Raw genomic sequence first — 10,362 nt, 5'->3', positions numbered from 1 at the left:
CTATTATACACATTTTGTTTTGCGTTCACTTGTTGTGCAATTCTTTTTTCTACCACATTCTATTCTATTTTTAAAAGTTGAAGTAATTGAAAAGGGATTTAAAATTATTTCTATATCCCGATTTGCCATCCCCCGTAGTGTTATAAAAGAATATTCGAAAGTTTAGGGGAAATCACTCCCGCTTTATTTTTTAGTATTTTGGTATAATTAATGTGGTGTACTTTTTGAGTTTCTGTTTGTGCAATGTTTCACCGTTTGTGAATACGGTTACTCTTCTTTCTTTAATTGTGATTAGAGCAGTTGTTTCCTCCTTAAATTAAATTGGTATCGTTTGCATCGCTTCTGTCTTAATTCTCAGTTCAATATCTGTACTTTCTCGATTTTGCTAATTTTTATTTTGACTGCTATGCCCCAAGCTGAAGCACCATATTCTATGGTTGGTCTAACTTAGTCGGTGTAAATTTTTACTGCTAGTTTTCCCATTAGTGCTAGTCGTTTGATTCCATTACTTTTGGTATTTTCAATTATTTTTTTAAGTCTAGTGTCCAAAATAACGTCATGGTAAATTGGGTAGCTAATTTTTCTGGCGCTGAGTTGTCTAGGGTTATCTTCATCGTTAAAAGTTTTATTGACATAGTGAAGATTGCGTAAGTCATTTTCTTTGTGCTAATAGGCATTCCCCTTTTTTTCGCCCATTTGTTGAGCTTGTCGAGTGATTTATGAAACAAGAATTATAATTCAACAAAATATATTCTGTAACTCTATTGTAAATAAACACATGTAAAGTACTAAAAAAACTACAAAAAATAAAAAAGTTTTAATAACAAGCTTTTATGTAATAATGCATTAAAATGGAGAAAATAAATTATACACTACTATTTCAATAATTATAAAGAAAAGCGTGGGTCTCTTCCTAAATATTAGTAAAGGTATCTAATAGATACTAAAGTAACCCACGCTTTTCTTTATAGTTATTTAAATAGTAGTGTATAATTTATTTTCTCTTTTTTAGAGCATTATTACATAAAAGCTTGTTATTAAAACGTTTTTTTTTTAAACAAAAATGTTCTTGGTATATTTTGCTTTTAGTCATTTATGAAGAGTAGGAAGAGAGTTCGGAACAAGAATCCTCCTTCTGGGACTCTGTTGTTACTGCATGGCTTTCTCATGCCTTGCATACAAAATTATTGTTTGAGGTTGGTTAGGTAACCTGTGATCCACTTTAGCATAAAATGTGATGCGTGAATATTTATAGCTTTAATATTAAATCTTGCTCCCAGACTTTGTCAACGGCTTTTTCAAAGCTATTCACACTAAAAAAATAGTATGTTTTTTTTTTTAAAGCCATCTTCTACTTATTGTGATATGTATATTATTTTATCTTATATTGATCTTGTCTTCCTGAACCAACCTTTACATCACTTTACAATTTTATTAACTTTAGTCTCAAGTGATCATTGACACATGGATATGAGTACATTTGTGTGTAAATCGGTGTTACATTATACTATGATATTTAATGTTCAATAATCATGAATTCACTACACTTTGCATACATAATATCTTCTTACATAGAGAAACAATCGATTTAAAACATACAACGACGTCTGAATGTACTTTATTAGTCAATTGGCCCTTCCGTGTAAAGCAAGACTTCTTTAAGCCTTTTCTGTAAGAGGAAGAGTTCAGAGCAAATTTCCACCCTGTTTTTCGCGTTTACTCAGATTTACATGTTGATGTAAAATTCAAGCCCCTAAGGCTCTTGGCTCCATGCATTTAGCATTATTCTACCTGCATGTCAACGTACGTTTCTACATAGGTTTACTACAATATTTTAGGTAATAATAATGTGTACGTAGCACCCCCATTATTTTTGTATTTTGTTTTGCGTAAAATTTTATATTAAAAATGCATACTATCTATCATAATGTGTTGATTTTCTCACCTTTTTGTGGTTTCTATGGCAACCAGAACTGCTAGAATCAAATTTATACAATATTTGTTTATAGTTTAATAGCTATTAACATAAGACTTAATAAACAAACATGTTACACGTTAAAATATACTTTTATGTTTGTTATGAAATTTAAATTGTGCCATGAAGTGAAAAATGAAATGAAGTTTTTTTTTTTCTTTTACGTGCAAAGGCAACATAATGTTTTGGTATTATATTTCAACAACAATGCATGAATGATAGAAGTAGCATACCAAACTGATACATTTGTACACAATTAGTACTTTCTGAAGAAAGCCTTGACACATTATCTTTAAGTTAATTAAACATCTAATTAAGTCATATTTTTGACACCGTGCATAGTCCTCAAGCCTTCAACTACGTGAAAATTTTGAACAAATCGGTTTTGGTAGCCGTGGTTGAATTTTTATGATTTTTTGGAAATCGAAAATTGCGTGAAGTAATATGTCTTGTCTAGGGAAATGTTTCACAATATGATCGAAATCAGTCAATAATTTGTTATATCTACGTATGAAGTTGGACCATCTAACGGTACTCAAGTGATAGGCCTTTGAAGAGGAACTCTATTGCTGGTTACCGGAAATCGCTCAAAAGTTAGTAAAAATGTACACACGTGATTTAATACTAATATATGAAATATCGTTTAACTAACTCAAACGTTACTTAAGTTATCGTGTTGAAAGAAAAAAAACAGAAAGACGAACAGACGAAAAGACAGACAAGATTGCAAATCTAGGTTTTCCGACTCATTGATATTTTTAAACGTTTCATTTTTGTGAAAAAAAAAAACTAGTTTTCTCTGATAAATATAGTATCTAAACAGATTGCTCTCTAGTCTAGAACAACTCACGCTTATCCGCAAAAATACATTTTTTTTTCTGCAATTTAATATAGTGTCGGAAAGCTAGGTTTAGTTTTCGGTATTGATGGTTGTGAGGGCGTTAGGAATATCATATAATACACTAACAGCACATTATGGCTAGGTATAACAGTCTCTTTTATTTTCCTTAATCGCCTTTACAGTTCCACATCAACCTGTCTACTTTCGCCCCAACCTTCAACTGTCCTCTGCATTTATTCCTACACACGTCCTTTCTCTCATTCAGAACAAAACCGTTGTCACACGGCCAGTCTCTTCCTTTGTACACTCGTTCACTCCGTGCAACATGCACGTCAACACACCCGGTCTCGCGTCTCGCTATACAGCAGGGGTCTCCAAACTTTTCAGTCCGAGGGCCGCATTAACTATCAAATTTCAGTTCGGGGGCCAGTTTCTTGCAGGCATGTCTTTGATTTTTCTGGGCAAAGTTCTTGAGCCATCACCAACAAAGGTTTTTTCCGTGAACAAAAAGATCTCCGCGGGCTGGATGAGAGGACATCGCGGGCCGCATCCGGCCCGCGGGCCGTAGTTTGGAGACCCCTGCTATACAGGATACATACACACGCAGTGATCCGTCCCACGTATACACCTTTCATACACATTACATCGCAACAATGGTCTTCGTTTACATTTGCAAAGGCTAAAATTGTCAGGAGATGTAAAACGGCAAATACTTTCGCACGATTACAATACTTTATCATGTATTCGAGAAAGTAAAATGGGCTGTAATTCAGACATTGTTTTAAATTGTAAAAATTTTTATGATTGGTGATCTAAAGTTTACTAGCTTTGCCGATCAATCTCTCAAAATCAAGATCTTAATATTGTTGTCCCTCCCGCTGCCCGCTTCGAACGGTAGGCCTAATGATAAATATTTTTTTTATATTTGCAGTATTTGCATTTCGGAGATGACTCAACAGTGGAATAAAAACAAATCTATTTTTACATTCGCAATTTCTATTTTGATCTTCATTGCGATAAATTTTGAATGGTTTGTAAAATATTAGAATTTTAAAAAATAAGGTTGATGATTATTTTATATTTTTTTTTTAAATATTTAAAAAAGTAGGTAGCAAATTTAATCACTTTTGGCTTTACTATAAGAATTTGCAATGTGAATACATACAGAAAAAATACGATTACTTCATGTTTCTTGTCGATAATAAGAAATTAATAATTGATCAAAGTGCTTGGTAAATAAGTAAGCCTAGTTTTAATAAGAGCCATATTGTGTTGTTGTTTTTTTTAAATTTGCAAACATCTGCTCTTTGTTTACATTTTAATGGTTACACTTCAATAATCATTAGAATGGTCGGCGTGGTGGAGTCGGTAAAGCTCATGGTTGCTAAATCGAAAGTCTCGAGTTCGAACTCGGGCAGACAACTCCAAAATCAAACAACTGCTGCCTTGTAGATTTTTCTTTGTTGGACAAAGGCTATTGAATTAAATCCAAAAAGAAAAGCAGGCTTAAATCGTAATCAATTGCCTCAATGGCGCACAACCAGTTGACACGTATACTTAATTGTGTTGGAGGGGATCTCTCACAACACCGAAATTAAGTGAAGAAGAAGATTAGAATTGTTTAGAAGTTGCTTTGTTGAAAATGCCGAAATAATAATTAAGGTTTTCAACTTTTTCCAAACGTTGATTAAAAGCCTATATTATATTTTAGCTTAATTACGTAATTTATCTAAAATAAACATCCACATTTTGCAACAAATTTCCAAGCAGGCTACCGCCATCTAATTCCATCCAGCCAACTTTTAAACAAGATCCAATTCTACTTCACGGGGTATTTGATGTTCATTACAACCAGGCCTCTGTCCCTGAGTTCTGGAGTGATCACCCTTTAGACATTTATGAAGCTTTCGCCCAACATTCCTTCAAGACTCTGGACACATGTAACAACGTTTGTCCTCGAGGTGCACCAGTGTGCACAGCTAAAACAAACCAAGAGTTTAGAGACCTCATACAGGAAGATTTGATACAACAGAAGCCTTTTCTAGACAGAGGGCAGTATGTTTACAGCTGGGAGAAAAAATATTTAAGTTACCCGCCCCTGACTGACACCAAGACGCTGCCTAGTCTGACGTTGTCAAGGGTGACGGTGAAGAACGTCACAAAGGGCGTGGTGACGTGTCACGTGTTCGAGACGATACAGGGTCGGCTGGATGTCGTGAATGGCTACGGGCGTCAGAGAACTAAGGGAGACGATGTTGTCAGGGTTTGGATGAAGGGAGACAATAACATCAAGGACGATAATAACACAGACTATGCATCTGTTGGTGACGTCACAGACCTTGGGAATGGGAGCTATTTGTATTCAGTGAAATGTTTATGGACAGGAAACTCTTCAGTCAGTATAATTATTTTTAAACGTACTAAAAAAACTGCATATTTTTTTTTTACCGTAACTTATAATTTTGAAGATTACTTTTAATTATACATTTTTTATTGATATTTCCACAACGGGTTTAAGGCTAATTATCGTGAGCTAAATCTTCATATTTTTTTGCAGGATTTTTCCATATAAAATAGTTTATGTGTATGCGTGTGTTTATGCGTTTGTGTGCGTGTAGGTGCACGTGTACGTGTGTTTTTGTGTATGTGTGTGTGTACATGTATGCTTAATTTTACTTTCCTACGTAGACTAAGTAAAATAACTAGAAATATTTTGACAAATGTTTATCGGCTGGCCCTCTAGAATCGACATGGTGATAGACACTGATTTTAAGTTGCGAGTCCGAAACACATGTTGTCAAATTTTTTTTTTTCATATATATATATATATATATATATATATATATATATATATATATATATATATATACATATATATATATATATATATATATATATATATATATATATATATATATATATATATATATATATATCAGGGGCGTAGCGAGGGGGGGGGGGCGGGGGTTGCGGACCGCACCGGGTGACACCATTTAGGGGGGTGACACCAAGGCAAAAAATAGCAAAATATATAGAGAAAAACTCGAGGGGGGGGGTGCAAATCGAAAGTTTGAGGGGGGGTGCAAATCGAAAATTTGAAAGTTTGTCCCTGGGAAGGGTCTCTATGCCTCTGGGGGGGGGGGGGTGACACCATTAAGTGCCGCACCGGGTGACACCCGACCTCGCTACGCCACTGATATATATGCTTTAAATGTTTTAAGTATGATATATTTAAGTTTCACCAATATTGTAAATTTTTGTTAGAACACGTTTAACAGTTCTTCCAGTTTAAGAATCAAGAGATTTATGTTTGTATTCAATTCATATATTATATTATTTACAAGTGAATGCGCGGACAACTAGGAAATCTATAAAAAAAAAATACAAAATACACCAGATTTTGAAAAACCCAATAAATAACATGGTTTTACGGAATTATTTAAGGCAGGGGTCTCCAAACTACGGCCCGCGGGCCGGATGCGGCCCGCTATGTCCTCTCATCCGGCCCGCGGAGATCTTTTTGTCCACAGAAAAGACGTTAGTTTGGTGATGGCTGAGGAACTTTGCCCAGAAAAATCAAAGACATGCCTGGTAGAAACTGGCCCCCGAACTGAAATTTAATAGTCAATGCGGCCCTCGGACTGAAAAGTTTGGAGACCCCTGCTCTAAATGTTTACAAGCAGAGCCAACGATTTTAAACGTAGGGGGGGGGGGGGGGAAGGAAGGGGGGGGGGGTTATGGTCCTTAACGAGCTACTTATAGTGTTTTAAAGAAATATTTTCAGTGTCAGCGTTGGTACTGTCGAATTGACAAATTATGAATTATTGAAAATTAGAAACAACTAAATAGCGGCGTATGTTATGCCGCGGGCCGGCTCGTTGTTAATAAAACAATTGTATGACGTTACGACAAGAACGCTGTTGGTTTACAACGATTGGTTGCCTAATTATAGTAGTCAGTAATCGATTTCATGGAAACCTAATTACAGTAGTCAGCAATCGAACGCATTGATATGCTTGCTTGTTCCAACATTCGATGCCGTTGACCCGTTATCGATTCTGTCGAGGTCAACACCATATCTCTGCACTCAGGGGAAACCACCGGAGAATTTGTGATACTCAGTAAAGGCGGAGTTGTATCTCTTCGACAATCGAATCTTTTCGATATTACATAGCTCAATGGCTATGTGGGTGTCTGCCAAACAGAGTTCCTTCCAGGGGGAGGGGGCACTTGAAATTTTCGGAGGAAGGGCGGTAGACTTTCTTCGGGGGCGGACACTGTTAAAAGTATATATTTTCTATATAAATTTCATTTCGTTCGGGGGGGGGGGAGGCGGTAGACTTTCTTCGAGGGGGGGGGGGTCCTTCCTTTCATGGATTTCCCGGAAAAGCCAAAATACCTCGAAAAAATGCAGTTTTTGGGCCATATCTCGGCAACCAGACCACTTAGCGACTTGAAACATTTACCAAATCGATTCCTGCCATAATTTAGAACAATATTGCCGAAGAAAGTTTTCAAAAATATCCCTTCGTTCGGTCACAAAAAATTAAAAATTGTTATGGATAACATAAGGAAATTGCGCTTAAATTGTCACTAGACTTTTTATTAACTTGTTTTTTGTAAACCTGCCAACAGAATATGTTCAAAAACTTTTTTATCAAGCGAGAATTGATAAATTAGAAACCGTAGAAGTCGAAATACCTATTACTGTGTTCGATGGTACAATTAGTAGCAATTAGAATTTTTAATTAGATCTAGATCTAGATCTATTTACTGTTCTATTCGGTAAAGTTCGGTATCTTTCAGCAGCTAGCGAGACCTAATGTGGATATTGATGTTGAAAATAACTAATCTGCGAACGAGTCATTTCTTAGCATTTCGTTTGGATTTTTTTGCAATTCTAAACAACTAATTTAAAAACTTAGGTAATGTAATAGGGCCTACTGTTTTATAAATTGTTTTCAAAGAATATGTTTGGGTAAAACCTTAGTTTAGCGTCGTAACTTCGGCAAAAAACTTGATTCTAATTATCATCTAGAATCTAGATCTAGATTCTAGAGTAGAATCTAGCTAGAGTATTCTAGAGCAGGGGTCTCCGTTTGCGGCCCGAAAAGTCCTCTCATCCGGCCCACGGAGATCTTTTTGTCCACGGAAAAAATGTCTGTTAGAGGTGGCTGGGGAACTTTGCCCAGAAAATTCAAAATAATTTGACAATGTAGCTTTGGGTGCAAATACAATTGCCCACCGTGTTGCAGACATTGGTGAAAACATCGTGACTCAAATAGCGAAAAAAGCAAGCACGTTTCACTATTTTTTAATTGCAATGGATGAGTCGCTGGACAGCTGTTCCACCTCTCAACTGCTTGTATTCATTAGGGGTGTGGATGAAGACATGAACATAACACAAGAGCTGGCTTCCCTACATAATATGTATTATGTATGGCACTGTTACCGGAGAGGATATATTCAATGAGTTAATAAAACATTTGCTGATTATAACTCGACTGGACTAACCTCAGTCACCAGACTGTTGATGGGGAAAAGTACATTAGTGGCATAAAGAAAGGCTTGGTTGGACAAGCGAATGAGAAAAATATTTTACAGCCAATGCTCCTGCACCCTATTATTCATCAGCAGTGTACTGAATCCTGTGGTGAAGATGGCGAATTTAATAAGGTCACATGGGCTCAACCATAGATATAGAGTATGTGAAGAAAAATGTGAGAGCAAACTTGGACCTCGAGTGTGTTGTCAGCCCCCGACAGTGTTTCTTTCACATTTTTTTTCCCTGGGGGGGGGGGGGGGGCTCCATAACACCAAAGATATGCTTTGAAGAAACTGGCCCCCGAACTGATATTTGATAGTCAATGCGGCCCTCGGTCTGAAAAGTTTGGAGACCCCTGATTTAAGGCAATGAATCTGTGTTTTTAATAAAATAAAAGTGTGTTTTGTTGATTAATATATAAATAATATATTTTTGTGTAGTAGTATGCGAATGCTATATTTAGTGTATAAAAGTTACCGCTAAACCAAATTAACTTTCCACACCCCCTCATGCACGGGTCTACAAAACTCAACTTCTCTATAGCCTTCTCACCCCTTCTTTCTTGCAAGGAAGTTATAGATAAATGTCCAAAAGAATATGGATGGGAATTCGGTTCTAAGAGCAGGGATTAAGGTTTGGTTAAAAGACTATAAATGGTGCGGTGGGCATAATGGGTTATCGCAGGGGCGTAGCGAGGTGGGGGCGGGGGAGCGGACCGCACCGGGTGACACCATTTGGGGGGGGTGACACCAAGGCAAAAAATAGCAAAATATATAGAGAAAAACTTGAGGGGGGGGGTGCAAATCGAAATTTTGAGGGAGGGGGGGGGGGGTGCAAATCAAAAACTTGAGGGGGGGTGCAAATCGAAAGTTTGAGGGGTGGGGGTGCAAATCGAAAACATGAAAGTTTGTCCCCGGGAAGGGTCGCAACGCCTCTGGGGGGTGGGGACACCATTAAGTGCCGCACCGGGTGACACCCGACCTCGCTACGCCACTGGGTTATCGGTTTGTGTTGTACCGTGCAGTTGACAGACCGTTTCCAAAATGGACATTGGAAAGTCTCGTTATCTTATAACTAAAACCAGCTCACGATTAGATCATTGTACGGTGACGCTTGATAGCATATGACGGGCTTGTGTGTGTTAGTAACAAGGCATGAAACTAAATCAATTCCAAACTTTTCTTTACGCACCTGATTTTCTATTCACGACAGCTCAACGTTGCCATTTCCTACCCCCGAGAGTTTATTAGAGTCGTCATTCATCAGATTCATGTGGGCGTGGCCAGGTACATGACAGGTGAATTTGTCAAAGGCAATATCAAAGAGGTAAACATAATGTATCAATCGGGCTGATAGTAGTATATATATATATATATATATATATATATATATATATATATATATATATATATATATATATATATATATATATATATATATATATATATATACATATAAAGAAATTTATGCTTGTCTAGCTTTCAGTTCACAGCGTATAATAAAAATTTAGGTAGCTACATCAAGGAATCTGTTCAGTGCAGGGGTCGGCAACCTGCGGCTCGCGAGCCGCATGCGGCTCTTTTGATGTCAAGATGCGGCTCTCCAGCTCCTTGCTCAAATATTAAATTTTTTATATTACTTCACTTTCAAAACTCGCAGCGAATATTATACTGTAAAGCAACTCAACTTTAAACAGGATAAAAAACTCATCAGAAAACAGTGAAAATAGGTGCCGTGCCTGGCTGATTGGAGACATCTTCTGAGCCGGGGATATCCGTCAAGAAAAAAAAAGTGAAAAATTTAACAGCTGCTGTAGTGGATTTCGATAGTCCTATGGTTATATTATTTGATTACTAAGGTTAATATTCTGCCAAAACATGGGTATGTTTTTATATGAATACATATTATTTTATATTTAATGGTATTTAATTTAAATAACAAATACAATTTATCTACCTAATCCTGATCAAATACCAAATATTTTTTTTTAAATGTTAGTGG

General features: G+C 36.6%; 1 protein-coding gene across 1 annotated transcript; it reads left to right on the top strand.

Annotated features, from left to right (window-relative positions):
- The first annotated feature begins 558 nt into the window (after positions 1 to 558).
- Positions 559 to 10,107, top strand: LOC131928700 (uncharacterized). Its single transcript, XM_059284787.1, has 4 exons — positions 559 to 647; positions 4,587 to 5,211; positions 9,574 to 9,687; positions 10,075 to 10,107. The coding sequence occupies exons 1-4, from the start codon at positions 559 to 561 to the stop codon at positions 10,105 to 10,107; spliced, it is 861 nt and encodes a 286-aa protein (XP_059140770.1).
- Positions 10,108 to 10,362: the final 255 nt, after the last annotated feature.

Source organism: Physella acuta, unplaced genomic scaffold (assembly GCF_028476545.2).
Source record: "Physella acuta isolate Inbredline_101_S28 unplaced genomic scaffold, ASM2847654v3 ptg001534l, whole genome shotgun sequence".
Lineage (NCBI taxonomy): Eukaryota > Metazoa > Mollusca > Gastropoda > Physidae > Physella > Physella acuta.
Note: the sequence above shows the minus strand (reverse complement) of the source record. Positions and strands in the feature narration are given on the sequence as shown.

Bases quoted from the DNA above. Each gene is read 5' to 3' on its own strand.
- LOC131928700 (XM_059284787.1), top strand. From the start codon at position 559: ATGGTAAATTGGGTAGCTAATTTTTCTGGCGCTGAGTTGTCTAGGGTT. The intron at 5,212-9,573 runs GTCAGTATAATT...TATTCACGACAG, and splicing joins TATGGACAGGAAACTCTTCA to CTCAACGTTGCCATTTCCTA. The intron at 9,688-10,074 runs GTAAACATAATG...AAAACTCATCAG, and splicing joins TCAAAGGCAATATCAAAGAG to AAAACAGTGAAAATAGGTGC.